At 41.8% G+C, this 21,984-nt stretch overlaps 3 protein-coding genes and 3 long non-coding RNA genes across 12 annotated transcripts; 1 reads left to right on the forward strand and 5 right to left on the reverse strand.

The window, feature by feature from the left end:
• Positions 1 to 916: 916 nt before the first annotated feature.
• LOC124208461 lies at positions 917 to 10,968 on the forward strand. 4 transcript variants are annotated; one of them, XM_046606189.1, is made up of 17 exons: positions 917 to 1,179; positions 1,251 to 1,479; positions 1,541 to 1,645; positions 1,704 to 1,797; positions 1,876 to 2,591; positions 6,090 to 6,284; positions 6,414 to 7,849; positions 7,929 to 8,122; positions 8,213 to 8,349; positions 8,424 to 8,551; positions 8,627 to 8,879; positions 8,965 to 9,181; positions 9,263 to 9,539; positions 9,634 to 9,873; positions 10,074 to 10,231; positions 10,355 to 10,508; positions 10,598 to 10,968. In XM_046606189.1, exons 5-17 carry the CDS (start codon positions 2,504 to 2,506, stop codon positions 10,721 to 10,723), a joined length of 3,603 nt encoding a protein of 1,200 aa, XP_046462145.1. In that variant the 5' UTR covers positions 917 to 1,179; positions 1,251 to 1,479; positions 1,541 to 1,645; positions 1,704 to 1,797; positions 1,876 to 2,503; the 3' UTR covers positions 10,724 to 10,968. The 4 variants fall into 4 exon arrangements, with proteins under 4 accessions (XP_046462145.1, XP_046462147.1, XP_046462148.1 ...); XM_046606191.1 differs by lacking the exon at positions 9,634 to 9,873 and having other exon boundaries at positions 1,704 to 1,787; XM_046606190.1 differs by lacking the exons at positions 917 to 1,179; positions 1,251 to 1,479; positions 1,541 to 1,645; positions 1,704 to 1,797; positions 10,355 to 10,508 and having other exon boundaries at positions 1,894 to 2,591.
• Positions 10,969 to 11,852: 884 nt separating this feature from the next.
• On the reverse strand, positions 11,853 to 12,206 carry LOC124209110. Its single transcript, XR_006880781.1, has 3 exons — positions 12,150 to 12,206; positions 11,975 to 12,077; positions 11,853 to 11,903 (listed from the first exon to the last, which is right to left on the reverse strand). It is a non-coding gene; the product is annotated as an uncharacterized LOC124209110 (long non-coding RNA).
• Positions 12,207 to 12,284: 78 nt separating this feature from the next.
• LOC124209999 lies at positions 12,285 to 12,925 on the reverse strand. 2 transcript variants are annotated; one of them, XR_006881117.1, is made up of 4 exons: positions 12,881 to 12,925; positions 12,634 to 12,794; positions 12,405 to 12,555; positions 12,285 to 12,344 (listed from the first exon to the last, which is right to left on the reverse strand). It is a non-coding gene; the product is annotated as an uncharacterized LOC124209999 (long non-coding RNA). The 2 variants fall into 2 exon arrangements; XR_006881118.1 differs by having other exon boundaries at positions 12,869 to 12,918.
• An 8-nt stretch (positions 12,926 to 12,933) lies between these two features.
• Positions 12,934 to 13,276, reverse strand: LOC124210005. Its single transcript, XR_006881119.1, has 3 exons — positions 13,234 to 13,276; positions 13,050 to 13,140; positions 12,934 to 12,984 (listed from the first exon to the last, which is right to left on the reverse strand). It is a non-coding gene; the product is annotated as an uncharacterized LOC124210005 (long non-coding RNA).
• A 603-nt stretch (positions 13,277 to 13,879) lies between these two features.
• LOC124210004 (mitochondrial uncoupling protein 2-like) lies at positions 13,880 to 18,454 on the reverse strand. 2 transcript variants are annotated; one of them, XM_046608264.1, is made up of 9 exons: positions 17,540 to 17,818; positions 17,200 to 17,431; positions 17,012 to 17,117; positions 16,240 to 16,457; positions 16,000 to 16,172; positions 15,105 to 15,280; positions 14,926 to 15,035; positions 14,629 to 14,859; positions 13,880 to 14,563 (listed from the first exon to the last, which is right to left on the reverse strand). In XM_046608264.1, exons 5-9 carry the CDS (start codon positions 16,153 to 16,155, stop codon positions 14,157 to 14,159), a joined length of 1,080 nt encoding a protein of 359 aa, XP_046464220.1. In that variant the 5' UTR covers positions 16,156 to 16,172; positions 16,240 to 16,457; positions 17,012 to 17,117; positions 17,200 to 17,431; positions 17,540 to 17,818; the 3' UTR covers positions 13,880 to 14,156. The 2 variants fall into 2 exon arrangements, with proteins under 2 accessions (XP_046464220.1, XP_046464221.1); XM_046608265.1 differs by lacking the exon at positions 17,012 to 17,117 and having other exon boundaries at positions 17,540 to 18,454.
• LOC124210000 (H(+)/Cl(-) exchange transporter 7-like) lies at positions 17,962 to 21,957 on the reverse strand. 2 transcript variants are annotated; one of them, XM_046608258.1, is made up of 15 exons: positions 21,750 to 21,957; positions 21,508 to 21,618; positions 21,250 to 21,448; positions 20,923 to 21,176; positions 20,682 to 20,859; positions 20,492 to 20,623; positions 20,272 to 20,431; positions 20,065 to 20,206; positions 19,903 to 19,996; positions 19,675 to 19,844; positions 19,434 to 19,613; positions 18,983 to 19,363; positions 18,833 to 18,916; positions 18,676 to 18,756; positions 17,962 to 18,597 (listed from the first exon to the last, which is right to left on the reverse strand). In XM_046608258.1, the coding sequence occupies exons 1-15, from the start codon at positions 21,831 to 21,833 to the stop codon at positions 18,487 to 18,489; spliced, it is 2,361 nt and encodes a 786-aa protein (XP_046464214.1). In that variant the 5' UTR covers positions 21,834 to 21,957; the 3' UTR covers positions 17,962 to 18,486. The 2 variants fall into 2 exon arrangements, with proteins under 2 accessions (XP_046464214.1, XP_046464213.1); XM_046608257.1 differs by having other exon boundaries at positions 21,678 to 21,956.
• Between the last annotated feature and the right edge of the window lie 27 nt (positions 21,958 to 21,984).

Raw genomic sequence — 21,984 nt, forward strand, 5'->3', positions numbered from 1 at the left:
TGAACCAAACAGACCGGATTTCTATCCTCATCGTTTTTCATTTTCTTTTTGAAAAGTTCCCGAAAAGCCGAAAGATATTGCGACAGTGGCGTTTTGAAACTCAACTTATTACCTCTCACCTGACTCGGAAAGGGGCGTGTTGTCTCCCCCCTACACAGCCTGGTGCGTCAGCACGTACCGTTATGTTGCACGTACCGGCGTGCAGCGTGCTAGTTACTACGTTACGTTGAAAAAATAAAAAACCTGTCGTTGTTTTTCCAAAAGCATAGGGAGGTCCACACCGTTGCCGGTCGCATCAGTGATTACCTCATTAGATTATTTTTATTTTATTAGGCATAGTTTACTCTACTTATATAATGCTAATCATTCGAATATTCACGAGCATTTTTTTTTGTGGAATATGTTTAATCAAAGAACGATATCAGCTGGCGCGCCAGTGCGTTCTACTCTTGTGCACGCTTGAAAGAGTAATTTTTTTTTTAATTATTATAAATATTAAAAATGTTAAAAACTAACAAAGCTCGTTCTTTTTATTTTTTAAATAAAAAATTTGATTTCTGCTAAAAGTTTGTAAAATTGTCGACGCTGTTTTTGTGATTGCTGTTAATTTCGTCTGCATGTTCTTTTGAATTTTAAACCCCGTTTTTAAACTACCAAAACTGAATCAAAGTTAACATTGTCTCAGATAAAGCTCCACTGTAGCCTGTAGGAAACTAAATAAAAATGGTCAAACGATTGGAATGGATAAACGAGATAGGTTAAGGGAACGTTTTACATTGCTGAAACACTACACCTGCACAACACAACAGAAATGGCAGGTGCAGTCTTTGTGTGTTTGAATAATACTATTTTTTTTTTTAAATGGCATTGAATTTCTTTAGAAAATGAATGAATATACATCTTCTGTCATTTACAGGGATATCTGCTTTCGTTGTAAAGCAAATGGGAATGGCTGGGGAGTGCCAGCTTTTCACAAGCAACTTTGAGAGAAAGTGAAGTTGAATACAGCAACATTAGCTCTTTTAAGTTCTCAAAGACATTATTTCATATGTTAAAAGAGATTAAGTTGAAACTAAAAACATTATGGAAGAAATTGAAAAACTCCTTGATTGTGTTGATGAAGTCACTCCCGTCCATGGGAGACACCTCTTTGTTTTCAGCAACTCTTCCCTATTTCTGGTAAGCATGTAGATTTCTATAGGTGTTCAGTTTTCAAGAAGCAGTAGAAGTTAACAATTTATTTCCCTTAGATGTTTTTCAAACTGTCGGCTACCAAACGTAATTTGTTGTTGAAAGATATTGCTACTAGAGAATATGAAGTGGAGCTCAGTGCTTGAGCACAGTGATAACAATATAATATAATGTGATAACAGTGATGACAACTCTTGCGCATGGGCTATTCGATGGTACGATTGATCAATTGGATTCTATTCTTCAATCTATTGCTCACTTCACTTGGGTAAAAACTCGTGTAAACAGGTATTTCGATATGATTGTTATATATCTATAGTGGGAAATTTGACAGTTTTCTTGTTAATAGCTGTTATTCCTTCATGACGACCCGATATTGAAGAGAATTGCTGTAAAGGATGTCGAATCCATGGAAACAACCTCGGTCGAAACCAAAGCTGCCAACATACTAACGGTGTGAAATCATTTGCCTTTAATGAATAAAACTTGTAACTTCTTCAATAATATCGTAGGTACAATTTGCAGTGTATATTACAAGCTGGACTGAGGACTGACCAACACGGACCGCCCCAAAGCAACGCCAGCTCCAACTGGTGGTGAGAACTAGTAACTGATATTTTTTATTTTTCCTTCAGCTCTTTTTTCCCCGTGTATATTTTCTTTCTCTACCTTTACCGGCTCCAGGTGCGTGTTACACTACACTACAGACTTGCTTGATAGAGACCCGGTTTTGGCCTCAATTCTTCAGTCAGTCGCCTCGCGGGTTCACCTGCGCATCGCGACAACCGTTCGTTCCCGTTGGAAATAGGAAGAAGAAGAATAGACGGCCGACAAGTTTTCCATTTCATCATCATCGTCGAAACTTGCGTGTGTGTGTGTGCGCTCCAATTTGGTCGGGACGTTGACGGTCCTGTTTTAATGAGCAGTGGGGCCGTTTGGGGAAGCGGAACAGAGTGAAATGTCCCTTCGGAAGCGAAGACGATTTAATCACTAAATTCCATCCAGTTCCTACTTGTAACTTGCAACGCGTATATTGGTGCCTGTGCCTGGGTGTTGGGATCCGAGTGTGTGGGTTACAACAGCGATTGTTCCAAGTTGAAAGAAAATCGCCCACACTTGTTGCTATATCCCCCTTGTGCTAGTGACTTGATCAAATCAAATAGTTCGACTCCAGTGCACTTTCATTGTCTCAAAAGAATCTTCCGCCTACATTCGCAACAACAAACAACAACACAGTAAAAGAAGAAGAAGAAAGAGACCCAACGCCATTAAAGTTAAAGAAACGACGAATAGGACCAAACACAGGGGAAAAATGAGGCCGCGTTCATCGCCCCACTTCCTACTCCTGCTGCTGCTGGCGGTGATTCATCCGTCCCTTACAACTCATCAGAATACCAGCAGTAAGCTTCTTTTTCGTTACCTTCTTTCTTTCTCCCCCCTGTTATTATTATCGACTGGCTTCTTCTTCTCCTCTAATGATCGGCGTAGTACGTGTGTCCCATCTCTCTCTCTCTCTACCACCGCGTATAAGAAACCGTTTGATTTATCCGCTTTTTCACACACTAGCGCACATAGACTGTGGATAATCACGAACACACACACGTCTAGAGGAATCATCATTATTTCTAAAGTGTTGTTTTTTTGTTTTCTTCTTATATTTCGTATATTTTTTAACGGGAATGTTGATGAGGAGTGAGAACGTTTCAACGGGAGGGAGTCGAATCGTGTTGACCCATAGTTGAAATACTTTGCCTAGTGCCTCGAGTCATGCGTGTTTCGTTGCTTAAAAGAGCCCGGAGAGGGCACCTTACGACCTTCACTCGATTCTCGTTCAAGAAGAAGAAGAAGAAACGAAAGAGAGGGAGAAAGAGATTTGTTGGGATGAAGAAAAGGTAGAAGAATAGGGAGGAAGAATATGAAAGAGGAGGACGAAGGATGGCCCGTTGGCTAACGGTACTCTTACCTTTCGACTGCCCGTGCCGCCATTTTTCTTTCCTTTTTTTTATTCTTTACCTGCCTGGGTTTTTGTAAGAGAGTCTGGTCTAAACTTGTTTCTTTTCTATACGTAATTTTTCTTTCTCCCAGTTTGGGAATGTCAGATAGTTGGATATTGTACAATCAGGTAGATCGTCTGAGGGGAGGCTAAAAAGTCTAATAAGGAATGTTTGTCGGGAACTTTCTCTTCCGTCGCGTTTCCGGGTCACCAGTTGCCGAGAGTTTCACCTACATCCGTGATCTGGAAATCTCTTCCATCTGGCCAGTCCTCCTCTCTATACGAACCTTATTTTTCTCGTCGTGAATTCCTTCTACCCATAAAATATTAGAATGACACATAAAATTAACAAAGAAAAGAGAGAAGAAGAAATGAACCATAACTTTTATTACGACTTTGTGTGACGTGGCAGTACTATCTAATAGGACTCTCTATGTAGTGTGTACTTACACAGTGTGTAAGGACTACATGAATTAATTGCTATCGCATTTCACGGCGCGTAATCAGGTCACAACTGTAATGTTGTCGGCGCACGCGGTCATCCGCGACAGGTGAATCCCGAACACACAAAAAACTAAAAAGAGACTCACGCGGGACCAAAAAAAACAAAAAAAAAACAAATAAAATCATTTGTGTGAGGCTCTCGACCGTCGATTGTGTTCAGCGCGCGCGTCAGATTTCCGCGGAACGCAACGGAATCTCTGCTTTTTATTTTTCCCCTCTGAGCTAATCATTTGTTTTTTCTCATGGCTTTTGCGTGACTCGGTCAATAGACAAAGGCGTGAGAAATTGGGTGTTTTGTCCACTCGAGCGGTGCTGACTGGACTAAGGCGGGTGATCTCTTGTGAAACCGTCCGAATAAGAAGGTTTCGGCGTGACATCCGGCCAGGCTTGCAGTGCATTTTTTACCGTAAGGCCGCCTTTTCATGCAAGGCCCTTCAATTGTCAGTCAAAGTCAACAATTTCTGCTAGAGTGGGAAAAGTGCGTGAGTGTGCAGACGACCTCTGATGCCCTGTAGCGGGGAGCAGCCCAAAACCGACTACATACAGGCACGTAATCACTGAAGATATGATTCCATCATCAGCGGCAAACAAACGGGTTCAGGCTGAGCTCCAATAGAGCGGATAGACTTCCATTTTTTGTTTCCCCCCTCCAGGAATATCAAAACGATTTGGTCCATTTTTGTTTTGTTTTTTGTTTTGTTTTGGCGATGGCTATTAAATCGTGACCGTGACCTGTCCGAAATTGTTTCCTTTCTGCGCGTTCCATCGTTTCATTCGGCATGTTCGCTGTTTTTAGCTTGTCTCTATATTCACTCCGTCAATCGCTGGAAGCTATCGGCCGTTTTAACCGCAAGGAAATGTTGTTGCGATTTCCGTTAGGTGCGCAGAAAGGATTCTCTGGGTGCCGTATCGGTCAAGATATTATCAAACCATCGCTTGTTTTGTCTTCATGCAAAAAGTAACGGAATCTTTGATTTGATTTCATCTTTCATCGCGCGTATCAACGTTAAAACAGAAAAAGGAACGTGAACTTCTGTATTTTGTTGGAAAGCGTGACGTCAAACAATTCCGTTGGCTTTCTCTAACGTTAAGCAATGCGATATTAAATATCCGTGAAAATATAAAACTTCTCCTTAAAAAAATCGGCGGACAGAGTTCCGGGTGAAAGTTTGAATGGTTGACCTAGCTGCTCCTTCTTTTCCAATTTTCTCTTATTTTCGATTTCCGCCTAAACCGCCGTCAGATTACATCGCAAACAGGAGGAAAAATAAAAACGAGGATGGAATAGATATTTAAATAAATAAAGAAAACAATTTTTTTGTTGTTGTTGTGGTAGTCTTATTATATCTTATGTATCAATCGTGAGGGCAATCCACTCGCACATTTTTATCCTGATTCGTGCACCTTTCGAGAGAAAATGGCGCATATAAACTTGACTGGTGGTGGTTGTTATTGTTGCTTTGGCTGTATTATAATGGGGTTTTAACCGATGCAACCCACGGCGGATGCACGCCGGAAGTTGTTACACCTCCGGCTTTCCAAAACTTTTTCTTTTGTTATTTTTTTTTTTCTTTCTTTAGATCGTTTCTCTCTCCCCCATTTCCTTCTCTCTGCCGTTGGAGAGGAACGGCTGTGTACTATGTTTCCTTTTTATTATTCATTTCAAACTACAAAAGCCACACGAGGCCCTTGTAACTTGTTAATTGCGACATTCTGCGGCCAATGACTCCTCCCAGCCGCTCCCGAAAATAGACGAACTTGGTGCTTTCGATTCTGGTTATATTTTCGATCGAGAATCCATTTTAATCAAATTTTTCAAGAAACTACAAAATATGTTAACCGACACAAAATGTAGTTTGATACAATCTTCTTCTTTTTGATTAAAAATTTGACAATGATAAAAGAAGAATAAAAATTCCAAGAATGCGGAAAGAAACGATTTGCATTTTATGGTTGTGTGTTCGACAAAAGAGAAATAATCGAATTGTATTGTTGTGAACCGAGTGACAGGCAGCTGCGCTGGATGTGCTTTGTCATGCGGATGCGGCAGATGACATTTGGTATTCATACGAGCAAATTTCTTTCTATTTTACATTCATACCTTTCGCTTGTAGTCTCTGTATAAGAATGGAAAACTGTTTCGCTTTCGTTCTGTGTCGTTACTCTCTCGTTAAAAATATTCAAGTACGAGCAATAACTCTGCTGCGGTATTTTTTTCCAATTATCTCGACTGGCGGCGTGATTTATTAGGTTGTTATTCCGCCCTTTCATCAAGCCATAAAAATGAAACCAATCGATTTCTTGAGGGGTTTTTTTTCGACCATGTTTCGTCCATTTCGGAAATGGCATTTCCAACATCCATTCCTCGTAGTAATTATCATTTTTCTTTTGTTTGTTTTAGGAGAAAAAAATGAGGAAAACGTGAAATTGCTGCTGGCACGGGATGAACGCTCCGCAGTCGTTCATTTCCCTGATGACAACAAACAACTTCCGGTGCAGTCTGGCAGAGCGGCGCCATCAGCGTGGAGATTCCAGTCGGATGACAACCAATTGTCTAATACGCGCCAGTCCAAAAGTCAATTTGCCATTCCATTAGGTATATAGAGAATCTAATAACGACTCGGCGTAGTTATAGAAAAAATCATTTGTCTTCGTTATAATTACAGCGGCGTGATAATTAATGGCGCAATAACAATTTGTTGTTTTCTCATTTGTCACGTAATAGGAGCCAGTTCCGGTATGATGGTCCCCGTTCCGGGAACGAGAGCCACGCCGCCTGGTGAAGGCGTCAAGAAAGGACGCAAAGCCAAACCGGATGTACAGGACATCATCTCGGGCATCGTTCACTTGCTGGGAGGAAAAGTCAACCTTCACGCGGCCAACGGCGCCGCCGAGGCTCCGCCGGCCACCTCGGGCAATCCTTCCGGCCCCACTCTCTTGAGACCGCAAATGTTGGCTCCGCACTCGACCCGAATCAACAATCGGGCACCGCCGCGCATCGCTCAAGTGCCCTTTGAGGCTATCCCGCTGGAGTTGGGCAACTCGGCCGGCAAACCCGGTCAATCGTTGCCTTTCGGTGTGCCGTTAAGGCCCCCCGTCTTCCCACCCAAACTGCCGCAGACTGGACAGAATGTGCAGGGACTTCCGTTCACCTCCGGTATCCCGCTTCCCATTCAACTGGTTCCGCCCGTCTCGCCCAATCGGCCCTGGCCTCCTACGAACCCGCTCGTGTCCGAATCCCCTCTGCCCGCTCTCGTGGCTTTGACCACCGAGAACACGCCGACCGTTCAAACGCATCCGAGTCCATTGCCCAACATTCCTGCAATCAACTTGACCGAAACTCCAGCAGCCATCCCGCAAATTGTTGAAACAACTTTATCGGCTTTCTTTCCTGAAGACTCCAGTGTCCGACACCCTACGGCGGTTGCAGTTGTTACGACAGCAGCAACAACAGCAACAACAACAATAACGACAACAACAACACAGTTACCGCTACCGGAATCGACGACTATCCTAGTTCACGAGTCATCGTCGATCGATATCTCTTCTATATTGCAACCGTCCATCGAAGATGAAAGCTCGTCGAGCAGCCTCATCCCGTTGGATAGCCCGTCTCCTGTTCCGGCAGTGATGTCTTCATCATTGCCTGTGATGCCTTACTCCAGTGATATCTCTTCCTCTTTGTCCGTCCTTCAAAGCTGGTCTACGCCGTCCACTGTGCCTCAATTGGAGGCCGGCACTCCTCCTAATGTCCTTCAACTGCCCGACAGTAACAGATACACGCCCCCACTGCCGTCTGGCCGTCCGGGTCAAGTCTTCCACGACGAATATTTGTCTCCGGCCAACGGTTACGGCGACGTTGACGTCATCACCAGCGACAACATTCAACCGCACGGAACTTACGGTGATACCTTCGAACTGGTCGTCACCGCTGCCCAGAATTTCGGTGGATCCTCGCCGCCCGTCAACAACGGAAGGCCTTACGTCATTCCGGTCGACATCGACAATGTTCGCGGAGGCCTACAGGCGCCTGCTTCGGCGGAATCTGATGAATACGTTTCGATTGACGGCCGCAAAACTTATTTTAATCTCTTTCCAACGGAAACAGTCGACGGGAACGAACCGATGGTCCAAGCGACCGCCATGCCAAAACCAGCACCGGTAAACTTTACTTTGATAAATCTTTTGTTTCATGGACTTTTGAATTTTCAACATATTTTTAATCGATCCATACACATAGATGAGCAACAATAATGGATACGGTTACGCTTACCCGGACAGCCCTGTTGAGCCAGTTCGACCAGCAGCTCCGCCCAGGCCAAGTTATCCGGCAGCTGCAGCACCAAGGCCCAGCTATCCGAAACCAGCGGCACCGGTTGTTATCAACCGGCCAACTGCTTCACTTATTAGAAGACCGTCCACGACTCCCCTCAGGTATGTATTGATTCTTTGTTTGCAGCTGTATAAAAACAATGAAAGAAAACAACTGTTTATTAACGCATCACGTTTCTCTTTCATAACAAGCCGGATCGACGCCTGCATCGTGGGAGACCCTAATGCCTGTTTAGAGCCCAACGAATCGTGCCAAGCCGAAGAAGATGGATCAGCTTGCTCTTGTAAACCGGGTTTTGGCCGGAAGAAATCCAGTGAGGTCTGCAAAGGTACATGTTAATCAATAAAACAACGGTATATTTACTGTTGAAAACATTCGATGCTAATGTTGATTGTTTTATAGGATTGACCGGTCTCCTGGTATCAATCAGATTAGATCGATTGGACAATCAGAGATTGGCCTGGTCATCCAGTTATTCGGATCCTTCCAGCCCTGACTATCAACAGTTGCAGTGGGAAGCCAACAAAGCCGTAATTATATCGCATTGATCACCTAACAGTAAAAGTTATGTCATAATTCTGACCTTTTTTTTTTTTAAATTGCAGATAAACTCGTTAATGGAGATGGCACCTTTGTCATCCCATTTTGTCTCTTCATCAATTAACAAGTTTTACGCCATTGGCAACAAAATCATCGTCAACGCGTCCGTCTTCTTGGATTCCAGTCCGGAAACGCAGAGCGTAACTGTTCGACCGACACTGCAGAGGCAGTTGTCCAACATCATCCAGCAACGGAACAACAATCTGGGTATCAGCAGATTATGGGTCGAGGGACCAAATCCCGTCCCAGTTATCCTAGGTAATTTAAAACTTCTTAATCTAAAATGTGTATATGTACCCCCTATAATTAACGTGCTTATTTCTAATTATTTGTTTGCTCACAGATTTGAATGAATGCGGTGCTCCTGAATTGAACGATTGCAGCCCTAATGCTGAATGCATCAACAACCAAGGCAGTTTTTCGTGTGAATGTAAAGCCGGGTTCTCCGATCCCTACCCCAACGACCCCTTCCAGTCTGGCCGTCAGTGCAATTCGTGCACGCGAAGCTACTGCAACAATCGCGGCGAATGTCGAATTGAAAACGGCAGAAAAACTTGCTCGTAAAAACCGAATTTCTCCTTAAAGTTCTACTCGAAAGGAAAATTCCCATTCTAATTATCTTGTTATTCTCATCATTTCAGTTGCCAAGGAAATTACAAAGGACAGACGTGCGAACTGGACGGAGAAGTCTTGGGCGTGGCCATCGGTGCCTCCGTGGCCGCTGTTATTATCATCGTCTTGACCTTGGTGTTGTTATGTATGTGGAGTCGCCGGTGGCGACAGAACCAGGAGAAAATGGTCGATCGAAGTGCCTACATGGAACAACTGAAGACAATGCCGTTCCCAGCCATTATGCAGGACCGCATCCGATGGGCTCAGTATGCGGAGGCCATGGCATCCGCTCACAATCTCTATGCGGTAAGTGAACGGAAGTGAAAACAAATTTACCTTCCATTTTCTGTTGCCTCATGATTGATGGACAAACATTGACTTGTTGACAATCAACACACAGACACCAATGCCTCCTCCTTACTTCTATCAAACCCCTTCGACCTTGCAATCCAACCCAGCTCCTTCGCTGGTTCAACACCCGACGTTGTCTCCTCCGCCGATCCCTCCCCGAAATAAAGTTCCCGTCCGTCAAGCGGCTTCTTTGCCCGTCGGCCTGGTCACTTCGACAGCCAGTCAGATGATCAACAATCTCCAAGAATTGGCTCGCAAAATAAGCCGCAAGAAGAAGTCTGCTCCTAGAGTGAGTAGAAGACCAGGAATCCGTCCCCTCTGACGCTTGACTCAAAAACTAGACGATTGCTTTTAATTCTAACACACCCCTTCTCCATCACGACTAACTCGGTGTTTTCGCTTTGCTGTTGCTCGAGGCTTATATTTCCTGTTTTTTTGTTCTCGTTTTGTGTATGTTGTGTGCGCGTGAATGTTGTTTTTTTCCGGCAGCCGCCCGATCCGGTCAATGTGAATCCGCATTTAGCCTTGATATCGCCAGCCTATGCGGTTGGAACGATGAACAGCGTCAGTCGGGCTAGTATGGCGCCCACGTTGCCTCTTGTGGGACAGTTTTACGGGTCTCGGTCGACTTGTGGTTCTGTTATCAGGTAAAATTCACTTTCCTTTGACACACACACACACACATAATAAAGCACGACGTCACGCTTTTCTCTTTTTGTTATAACATTTCGTATCATTGCTTTTGGGTGGGATGCTTTGTCATACCGTAGTTATGGTAAGAGAAGTGCACCGCCTCCGCCTCCCTCGAATCCTCCGCCAGCTTTGCAAGTGATGGAGACGAGCGAAGAGAGCGCCACCGAAAGTGATGCACCAATTGCACGGCCATTCCAAGTACCCAGACCACGTAGTCGCTCTTCTGCATTTGTGAGTGTTTTTTTAAGTGCTATTTTTAATTTTTTTAAGAAATGAATTTAAATTTTATTATTTTACTCGTCCCCTCTTCATTTACACAGTCATCCAACAATATCTACTTCGAGGCGGATGCGCCCTCTACCAGCAATGATTTCTCCAACCAATCGCAAGTGTCGCTAAACACCTATCAACCCCAACGTCAGGGCCATCGCTACTATTATCGTTAATATCACAAGTTTTTAATCGGGGGTTTTGTTTCAAAAGAGTATGATGGGGTCTGTATAAATTAACCCGTATCAGTGTTAGCGGAAAACGCGTGTGATTTGTTTTGATTTAATTATCTGCAAGATCTGCAATAGATCTGAATCGATTTCCATTATTTGATTTCTCTTGTAGAAAAAACTTAACTTTTTATGATTCTGTTTCAACAAGTGCATTTGATCTTGATAATAATTACATATTGTGAAAACTTTTTTTCTTGCATTTGTTTTTCGTCTACTATCCAGGACACCAATGTTTACGTTTTTACGGTCTACGTTTTTTTTTTTCTACGAAGCATATCACCATACCATAAAAATATTGAAGAAGTGATGGTAGTCAGTACATAGGTGATGGTGGCACGAATAACGTTAATTGCGGTTTGCGGGCTTCTTGCGCGGTCTGATTGGAGACAAATTTGAATTGTATTTTGAAATTGGTCGTATCAAAATAGTTTACGTTGATCTAATTAAAACGAGCTCGTTTCTCTTTGCAGAGAAAGCATTTCTAAATTTATCATCATAGGCCTAGTCATCGAATCCTGGTGTCCTCATCCTCGTGAGAAGCCTTTTGCCGATTGCCTTTTCATAAGCTTTGCAATGGCTTTTTGTAAAACCGAACAAAACTCTCAACTTAGCTTCTTATAAGAACTTATAAATTCATCATTTCTACTTTACTCATCACATCTTCTCAACTCATTTCTGAGACGTCAACTTTATTAAATTAATTTATATTTTGTTGGTCATTACAAACTTAATAAGGACCATTTTTGAAAAAGCCGCCATCATTGTTTTTTTTATAAGGCAACGCATCCTAGTAGAGAAATTTCGTACTGCTTTATTGAATCACGCTTGATTGTGCTTCCGGGTTAGACTCATGACCCTCTAAAAGTTTTCGTCGGATCATGCGCCTTCCAAGTCCCCGTTCAACCAGAGCCCTCCCCTCCTCCTGGTTTCACAGCGGGTGAGTGACCACCGGCGGGCGTTGGTTAGTGGTTAGTTAGGGAAACGGGGCCACAGAAAAGAAGGGAGCCCAGAAATGCACTTGTAATTTAATCTAACTACACAATTTATCAGTCTTGGATTACAGCATTCTCTCGTTGTTTTCAGTTTCACCAATGGAGTCCATGATCAGTAGCGAAGGATTACCCTGTAAGCAGAATGAACATTTAATTGGATGACAATAATTTTCAATAAGATTGTAGCGACAAAAAGCAATACCTCAAGGGTAGCAGCCATTGGGTTAGCAAACAAGGGAGTAAGGGACCTCGTTGACTTTCTTGAAAGAACATTACTTTTCATATTTAGGAACCTGAAGGTTAGCCTGTAAATGAAAAAAAAAACATTTTTAAAATAAGTAAAAGAATAATTAAACAGTTTTAAGTATATTACTCACGCAATATTTTTCTCGCCAAAATCATCATCTCGTCCAAGGAAACGCCATCACACATCGCGAACAGCCAAAAATCTAAGGGTAAAACTCCGTGCTGTGTTGAGAGCAGGGTAGTAGAAGCCGGTTGGGTAGTCGAATGATGCTGGCCGCCTAAATGATGTTCATGTAGGTTATTCTTCTCGGTCATTACCTAAATGGCTAAATCAAGAAACAAAATGTAAACAAAATTTAAATTCAGTGACATGACAATGAAGTTACACAGGTAACACCAATCAGCTTTCCTAAGAAATCCAGAAGATGGAATGAGTCAAGTTCGATGACAAAGCGAATGATCCGCGTTGAACGTGTGGTCATTACCTTATTATGGAGGGATAACCAGATGCCCCACATTTGGTCTTATAGGCAACATCTAAATAAGAAACCAAACAATCGTTAAAATTTCTATTAGTATGACAACTTCTCAAAATTCAATGTAAACACAACCTACAATGATGATCGGCATGATCACAATATGTAACCTCTTTTTTTGTTGTTGACAAATAGGGAGATTCAAGGGTAGCAGCCAACGGGTTAGCAAACAAGGAATCTTGTTGTAAGTCCTTTTTTTGGAAGGACATAACTTAAAGTCAGTCATGCCAATTTAGAAACCTGTAAATAAAACAAAAAATCATATTAGACTGCAATTAATAAAGTTCAGTAACATGACAAGTGAACTTTTATACACATGAAATCACCAATCAGTTATCCAAGATTCTCTATAAGATGGAATGAGATTGTTCCATGCTGGGGTCGGTGATCTAGCAAGTTCAATAGAAACAGCCGATAATTTAGATGAATCCTAATAAAACACGAGAAGGATATATTTTTCTTCAATACTGTAATAAAGCTAGTGTTATTTGTTACCTGTATAATTTCGATGACACATTCAGTAGAATACAATGAGTTTGAACAAAATAGCTGACGCTGACGGTATCGACTTTCACGTTTCCTCAGACTGTAAGTTGATGAGAAACGTTAAGGTTATCCAACATATACACGGAATAGAGCACATCACCGACAAGTTACACACGAAACCACTTGAATTTACCTATGAATTCATTGGTAATTTTCGAAGAAAAGATAGCTTAACTTTTGACAGCAAACCACCATAAAGCCCATAACTAAAACAATCAACACGCCATCTATTTGACACGTCTCAAAACTCAGTATTTGCAGGTGGTCTTAAGATACTCAAAAAACTTGAAAAGTCCTTATTTGTTTGCTAAAACCTAGCATTCAATCCTTGACGAACTGTACAGAGAACAAAGCTCACATGCTAGTTTCATATAAATTTTCCGGAAGTATACCGGAAGAAAGCGATAGCGCCTTAACCATTCATTCAATCGACTAAGTACTGCTTGTTAAAAAAAAAACTTTCTGCGCCAAACAATAACGCAATTGGGTTTCCACAAAAACAATGTGTAACTAGTTAACATCGTTTGTGTACTGCTTTACTAGAGCATAAAGTGACACTCTTTGAGTACGTTTCTATATGGGTGCTGTTTGACACAGAATAACGATGGAACGATGAGGAATAATATGTCATCAGCTACCTGCGTTAGCAAGGGCGGATCATCTAAAACAAAACTCATCTAGAAAATGTAACTTTAAAAAATTGCCAGCTCACGTACTTACTTATTCTCGACCGTTATATTGAATAGTTTTCTTTTTTAAAAAGAAGAAACTAGCGAAAAAACGATTTCAATACATGTATAACAAAATATTCACTTATTATTAAGCGAGGGATCGTATCAAGGGAAAAATTATCATCGTGTTCGACGCGTTCAATTCAATACAGACAGTAATTAAAAAAAAAAACATTATTACATTTTATCGTTTAGCGTAAAAAACCCGAATACCTGATTAAGGGAAAAGTGGTATAGAAAAAGGGTATATACTTAAGTGTAACAGAAATCATTAAGGGACTCGTCGAAATCGACTTCCAAATTGTGCAAATTAATTCGGTTGACTTCACACGTGTCTGTTGAGCATCGTTGGTTGGTTGTAGGCTACCAAGACAAGACGTTTAAACTGTTCGTAAGTGATCCACATGCAAATGTTCCATGACACTAGACGAGAGAACGAAGGCACGAAACCTTTGTAGAAAGCTATTGGGCCCTCTTTCATCATCATTCGAACGGCACAGTCGACAGCGCCTCGGTACTGGCCTACAGGGGCGTTCATGAAACGCGTCTTGACCACATCGACGGGTGAAGCGACCACTGTGGTGCAGAATCCGGCTGCCACCGCAGCAGAGAAATGGCACGGAACGCCATCCTTAAGCAGGCCAGAACTAAGAATGTATTCTTTAAAGAGATCGTAGCAAACTATCTCTGCTACGTTGACGATAGCATTCCGACTAACGTTAGGCAACGTTCCTGTAAAAAAAAAGACACATTTGGTTAAAACCTACATTAAAAGAGACTCATTATTAATATTTTACCTTTCCATAACCCGGCGACACCTTCTTTCCGAGCAATGGTAGAGTAAGCATTCATGGTACCAGAATAACGCTTAATTCCAGTAGTTGAACGTGCTTCCGCTTGCATTCGCACTTTAACAACGTCCGTTGGCTGGGCAAGAAGAACAGCCAGACCCCCAGTAGTAATTCCGGCGAATATTCTCACGGATATACTGGCGTTTGTGTTCTTGTTATTGGTGTTTCGTTTTCCTCCTATTGTAAAATTAAATAGTTAAAGTTCTTGAATGGATGTATCACAACCACTTTTAAGCTGTATACCATTGAGTGTCTGTTGGTACAACGACTTGATGGAATCGTAGAGCCCAATGCGGATGGAGGCGAAACACATCTGGCGCTGAAGTCCCGCTGCCAGTCCATTATAAAGAGCCCTTAATAATTAAGGGTAAACAGTTAATGCCTTGTGATTTCAAAAGGCTATACCGTCACCCTCGAATTACTTTGGCCCTTCTTGTCGGGCAATTGTTGAAACTGTGCCAATCATGCCCTTATATTGGGACGGTGGCGCTGCATGTTCTACCACCATGGATGCACCATTTCCTCCAGCACCCAAAGCTGAGGCCGCTGTTGTTATGTAATATCGTACTGGTGCAGCCACTCCTGCTTCTCCTTGAATCTATACCAAAAAAAGAAAGAAAAGAAAAGTATTTATTAAGATAATTGTATGGGATATTTTAAATTAGAGTCATTAGGGTCAATGACATATTTGACAGTAAGTAGGTCGTGAAAGTATTTTTTTCTTTCCGTATTAAGAAAACTGAATAAATAAAATCTTATGCCCAGCGGAGTAAGCGGGTTCGATATCCAAATTTGAATCGAATGTTGAACCTTGTTTTTCTAAACAGGACAAAGGAAAGCCATCTAAGAAAAAAAAACGGACGGCCAGGCGGCTCAATCTGGTTTCAACCGCTGCATATATGTAGTCAGTCGCGTCACACAAACGGGTATAAGCAAGGAGACGTTGTCCTATAGGGACAAAATACCCCTACAACCCTCAAGGCATGGGCTATTCAAAGCGAGTGAAAGGGCAATTTATCTTAAGAAAGATCCTATCACCAAGCGGAGACTGGAACCAAGAAACTTAATGTGGCTCTGCCTGAGGAATAAAAGAAGAAAAAAAAAATGTTTCCCAAGGTTTCGAAACCAGTCGCTTTCACACAGGAGAAAAACAAAATTGTTGCCAACAACAAGTTGTTTTGTTTCCACATAGCAGTAAACAAAATTGCGCAACATCGAAATGCGCGCTATCTCGGAGTAAACAAAGTCGTTAGAACGTTCCGGGGCAACAACAATGCAAATTTTAGTCCTTGAGTCGAACATGTGTTTTAATTTTACCTGCAACCGGACTTTGGCTGTGTCCAGAGGGTATGTGAAAAGATCCGCAACGCAAGCGGCAGATCCGGCAGTGAGGAGCTTAACAGGAAGCGACGGCTCACGCAATTCAATCGATCCGCCCGTCATTTTGGGGGCTGAGGCCGTGATGGGCGCCATTTGATTTGATGTGTAATCTATTGACAAAAACAAAATATTAATCAAAGGTCACGCGGAAAATAATTTAAAAATCAATAAAATTACCTGATGTTATCAGAAAAATGTGGAGAATTAACAATGGATAAAATCCGGCTAGTAAAGGCGGAAAGATTTGAAGTATTTCGTCTAATGAATTTCTTCTACTTTTTCCCGAAAGTCATCAAAGAGACGATGTAGAGCCTGGCGAAGACAGCCGGGAGTGAACAACCGCCAGTAGAGCGCGACAGCGGAATCGTTTTGTTCAACGACCATAATACACTTATCTGAAAATGGAGAAGAAAAATGATTCTTGGTATAATCGACGTATGAGCTTATTATGGCATTTGCAAATCATTTCATTGGCCTTCGTCACAAACAAACAAGGGCGTGTTCGACCTTTATGGAGGACAACCGCAATAACATATTCCCAAGGCTCAAATAATTATTTAGATTTCGTACTTTGGCCATGGAACAAAAGTTCGGCAACTCGAGTAGTTGGGTTCATATAATACTGGAGATGGTTCAAATGTTCTTGACCTTTACAGAGTTTAACCAAATAGCAGATGAGGGAGAAAAAAGCTAGAAAAACCATAAAAATAGGTTTCCCAGAAACTGACACAGAAGACGTCCTTCTCTTTGTCCCCTCGCCCCTCTCCTCTTATAGGAGCCGAACCAGTTTCAACTGGAAAAACCCACGTGGGTACGCTTACAGGAAGGGAAAATCAATAGACAGTCAAAACACTCAACAACTCAACAAAGGTATTTTACAGATCAGTTTCTACGATCGAAACCTCCACAATAAAAATTTGTTTTAAAAATTAATGTCCTTATTCAATACCTGAGAAATGCCAATCTTGGTACCCGAACTCGTGCGCACCAAATTCGACAGGAAAAACAGGTATTTGGACAAAGATTGGGCAGATGCAAGCAAGTCAGACGAACAGCTTAAATGTTAAATAGATAAGTACAAAAATTTTAGAGCAAATGAATGAGTGTAGAAATTTCGGAGCGAGGAAAGCGCGTTACCTTCGTCAAGGATGGGGATTCCCGAATATTACGGCAAGAGTGAGTCCCGTCTGGGTTTATATGCAGCCACAATCGCCGATTGCTGTGGATCCGGCAAAGTCCACATAGAATGGGTGGAAGGAGGGTGTGTCGCGAGACGCCGCTTTCTGATTGGTTGTTCTCCCTTTTCCATTTCGGTTGCTGTGGGGTTTTGTTCAGAAATCTGCCGCTACGCCAGGGAACTCAAGGAAAACTACCCAAGCGCGTTTCGTCCATTAATATAAAAAAGGAAGAAACAAATGAAGCAAATTTTAGTTATTTTACTTTCCCTCTCATTAGACATTCAGTTCTTATACATTACCTGGAAGTAGGGCGTGTGTAATGCGTTGCGTATATCCAGTTGTCCAAAACTATTTCAACAAAATGTTGTTGATTTTTCTTCAAAAAAGGAATGTATGGGATGTTTGTGAGGGCTGCAACTCAACACAGACAAGGTGTAGTACGCTGGGTGCATTGAGGCCGGGTAAATCTCCAGAAAGTCTAGCTCCGGCAGCTTGAACCGGCTGGAACTGGATTTCCCCTACTGACCTGATTCTAGGTAGTCTCACGCGACAGGCGATTCCTGGCAAAATGTTTCTTTTGTGACGCGCAAAATTGGGATCATCATTTGCACGCCACTTTGCGATGTACCAGTTGCTATGGTAACCTAAATGTAGCGCAAGGAGGATTCAAGGACTATGCAACAACGCTTACATTATTTAAGAATGCCAACTGCTACTTGGGCCGATGATAAAATGTGTGTATCATGTTTCAATCCATCACGAAGAACTCTGCAAGGTTATTTTTTTGGCTTGTCAAACATAAGGAACGAATACTAGGAATTTTAAGACAAGGAATCGGATTGAGAGCCTTTTTTGATTCAAGGCCAATATCTTCCAACAAAAATAAACCTGAGATTAAAACTGTTAAATCTACTACTACCACCAAAAACAAGGCGAACATTGCGAAACCGGACAAGGAAAAATAAAAAAGACTGCACGCGTTCAACTGCAGTGTAGAAATAAGTTCGTGCTGTGAAATTGAAAATTCGAGCTTACAATTTCAAATGATATTCTTTTCTTTAGAAAAAAAAAAATAGGACTAGATGTAAAATTCCCAAATCTAAACTGCAAAATATAAAGTAAACTATTACGGGAGGAATTTAATTATGTGCGCATCAAATCTAATCAATGGAGGAAGCGTGTGGTGGGGAGGGGGATGGGGGATCGTGGGGCTATCACTGCCAAACGGATCTGATATAATGGGCAATCACGGTGGAACACCATGGCCGCCTAGCGGAAGCTCGACAAAGTCAATAGCTCCACAGCAGATTCGTGCCCGGTAACGGGCCAAAGTTTTGCGCGTTATCATTCCAGCAACCTTTTGATCAAACAAAAAATAAAACATCGAACGATAATGGTTGTTCAAAGCGATTGGCTAGACATATGATGTTCTCACCTCGTTGTTATCATCTGTGACGATCAAATGCCGAAGGCCAAGGGCTCGAAAGAGCTGGAATGTACGGTGCAATGATGCGTGCTGTATCAAAAATGAAGTATAGCTTAGTGCTCTATGATCTTGTTGTTTTACCAAGCCTAAGTTGTAAATGAATCACCTTGGGAACTGTGTACGGCGTTGGATTCATATAAGGACGTAAATCTAAATACGAAGCTCGTTCCTCCTCAGTGAAATGTATGTCCTGATTTTGGGGGGTCAAATCAATGAGTCATTAAATTTCCGGAGGGATCATTTAAAATGGAATTACCTCAAATGCAGGGTAGCGGGGATAATACATGCGGAATGTCTCTAGAGGAATAGGTGGGCGAGTACTGCCTGTTGGCGAAGAGCAGAATGGTTTTTCCTTAAGAAGGATTTTCAGTTGACTGCGTAGGATCAGTCCACGCAAAACTCCGAAGCTGGTCTGTTTGGCTTGCGAACCAGAAAAGCGATCTTCGAATATCACGGGAAAGCCTTGGTGGCGAGTGTCTTCAAGAACGCTGATGACAGTAGACACACGCTCGACTTCTTTGAGAACCACGACAGGCTTGCTCATTATGTACTGGGCTTGTGTTCCATGGCACATTGGGGGCGCCGACCACGGCAACATAGGCAAACCAGCTAGCTGAACATTCATATCGTAAATCCCCTTAAAAAATGAAACCAAAAATTCAGTTTAAGGAATATAGTTGCAAGGGGATTCATATAGTTTTTCTTACCGCATTGAAAAAATCTCCTACGAATTTAGCAGTGAGCAAAGTCAGCATAAGACCTAATCCTAGCGAAAGGTTTCCTGTGGTTTCGATAAGGATCACTGCCAACGAAAGTGTTACTCGAGCTATTCCGCCCAACTGAGAAGCTGCGCCGATCAAAGCATATTTGCCAGGATCAGCCCACGCCTAGATAGAAAGAAATTCGATACGGTAACTTGAGGCAAATAATTTAGTCGGAAATTCTTACGGCTCCTTGAGTGATTCGATAGAGACCGAGACCGACCAATCGGCCCCAAGCTGCACCAGAGAGAAGAGCCGGAATAAAGATTCCGCTTGAAATGCTTAGACCATAGGTCCAACACGCAAGAAAAAAATAGGTGATAAAAAATAATCCTACTGACAGTGGATTGTGAGTGCCTACGCAAAATAAACGGTTAAATACATTTTTTTTAAAGCGATACAATACTGAATAGACCTGGCTGGTCATGAAACAGTGCTCGTACACTTGCTTCTGGTGTTTGTAGCCACATGGCAGCTACTGCATTAAACTGGCCGTCTTCGCAAAACATCTGAAGAAACAATTGTTAGAGATAAGCCTCAAAATCATCCGTTATTAAAAAGAAATCCAAAAGATAACCTGAATTGGGAATTCAACCGCATCTTTTGCACCAAGAGGTTTGCAATCATCGACATAATAAATCATAATAAATCCAACGCTAACTGTAACTGAACAAACAACAATGACTTCCAAGACTTTGGCCCAGCGGCTCAAAATAAATCTAGTTGAAGAAACAACAAAGATTAAAAAGAAGATGTCGGTGATTTATATTATTATTTTTCTTACCGCCGTCGAAAAACACTAATATGGTAATTCATCTGATTAAATAGAGCTCCAGCAAGCCCTCCGATAATGCCCATAGCAATAAAAATAGGGAGCTCCAACAAGGCAAATGGAATGTCTGGGAATTTTCCGAAATTAAGCAACCCATCGTATGCCAATATTCCTACATTTTTATAACATGAATAAATTATTGTCAACAAAAACTTATAGCAAAATTACATACCTAATTGGCCGTGATATGTGCTGAGGACAACATTCAACGTGAATGCCGACACCATTGAGCAAAAGAATATTCTCCATGTAATATTTTGGTTCCAAAAACTTGAACCTTCTTCCAAGCTGAACAACACCCCACCTAAAATAATATAAAATGTGTTGATGGGTTTGCGATTTAAGGTAATAATAGAAACTACCGATTGGAGCCCCGAAAGCGGCAGCAACGCCAGCTGCAGCACCTCCGGTTACGAAATCACGCTTCTCTTGGTCGCAGCGAAACGCTTTTAAAATACCAAAATCGAAGCCTAAAGAAGTACTTTTGCCTTGCGATAATCCGGCAGCGACTGCTGCTCCTGAATGAACCATAGGACCTTCCTAGAAAGAAAATACAAATTTGAATAACTTATTGTCATTTTTTAAATAAAAAAAAAATAATACCTTTCCTACAGCAAGGCCACCCAACACTGAGCATGTTACACCGGCTGCTTTGACGAATAGAGTTTTCAGTCGGTGTAAACGGTGCACATTAATACCATTTAGGTAACATTTAACTAAAGGAATGCCACTTCCAGCAGCAACAGGTTCACCGTATGTGACCAAGACTGAAGCAAGAATTGCAAAACCACAACTAATACCCAACCATTGTAGGTATGGAATGTATAAACAATTTTCTTTGACACATTTTTCAATATCTGGTAAAAATAAAAAAATATTATTAGAACTGGTAAGGACAGTTACATAACTTTTTTGCTCCCACCATCTTACATTTCTTTAAAAACCCATATTTAATTTTGGTCATTTCAACGACACATATGTCAATTGTGCATGCAATAAGAGCTGTGCATACTCCAATAAAAAACACAACAACCCATCTGGTTGCATTCTGCTTCGTTATGGAACCTGGGCTTTTCTTTGATTCCTCTTCTTTGAATATTTTATTTTCACACAATTCATAATCTAAACTCTGTGAAGTAAATAATATTTACAAATATATGTATATAACTTAAACAATAATGCAAGTACTTCAAATTCAGATGAGAGTGTGGAAAGCATTCCTTGGGGGAGTCTTCTGAAAACAACAGCTTGCTTTCCTGGCATTTCTGGATCACGATTGTTTTCTGGTAGAGGAACAGCCTATAAGAATTTATTGAATAAATGAGTAACTATCAGGAAAGAACTTTGCAACAACGTACTCCATTGATGCTTCCATAACTAATATGCCGATCTCTCACTCTAGGCTGGAACTGCGATGGATCAAAACTTACGCCATTCTCAGCATTAGTCAAGGACAATCCTTGATTAGGTTTCAAGTGCTGGTCATTTAATAAGGTTTGAGTTTCAGTGTCCATTTCGTAGCACGTACACGTGCATCAGACACCCACTTTTCTCCAAACCAGACAACAGCAACAGGCATAAAATGTCAGCTGCCAGACAGCCAGAATCGAATAAAAGGTTTACGATCAAATGAAAATGGTATTGTTTTTTTATTTAGGGCTGCCC

This window comes from Daphnia pulex, chromosome 12 (assembly GCF_021134715.1).
Source record: "Daphnia pulex isolate KAP4 chromosome 12, ASM2113471v1".
Classification (NCBI taxonomy): domain Eukaryota; kingdom Metazoa; phylum Arthropoda; class Branchiopoda; order Diplostraca; family Daphniidae; genus Daphnia; species Daphnia pulex.

Bases quoted from the DNA above. Each gene is read 5' to 3' on its own strand.
- LOC124208461 (XM_046606189.1), top strand. From the start codon at position 2,504: ATGAGGCCGCGTTCATCGCCCCACTTCCTACTCCTGCTGCTGCTGGCG. The intron at 8,123-8,212 runs GTATGTATTGAT...TTTCATAACAAG, and splicing joins CCGTCCACGACTCCCCTCAG to CCGGATCGACGCCTGCATCG. The intron at 10,232-10,354 runs GTAAAATTCACT...GTCATACCGTAG, and splicing joins ACTTGTGGTTCTGTTATCAG to TTATGGTAAGAGAAGTGCAC.
- LOC124210004 (XM_046608265.1), bottom strand. From the start codon at position 16,155: ATGGCGCCCATCACGGCCTCAGCCCCCAAAATGACGGGCGGATCGATT. The intron at 15,036-15,104 runs GTAATTCGAGGG...TTAATTATTAAG, and splicing joins GCCCGACAAGAAGGGCCAAA to GGCTCTTTATAATGGACTGG. The intron at 14,564-14,628 runs GTAAAATATTAA...TTTTTTTTACAG, and splicing joins TGTCGCCGGGTTATGGAAAG to GAACGTTGCCTAACGTTAGT.
- LOC124210000 (XM_046608257.1), bottom strand. From the start codon at position 21,833: ATGGACACTGAAACTCAAACCTTATTAAATGACCAGCACTTGAAACCT. The intron at 20,207-20,271 runs GTAAGAAAAATA...TTCTTCAACTAG, and splicing joins ATTAGTGTTTTTCGACGGCG to ATTTATTTTGAGCCGCTGGG. The intron at 19,845-19,902 runs GTCTATTCAGTA...TATTTTGCGTAG, and splicing joins ACTGTTTCATGACCAGCCAG to GCACTCACAATCCACTGTCA.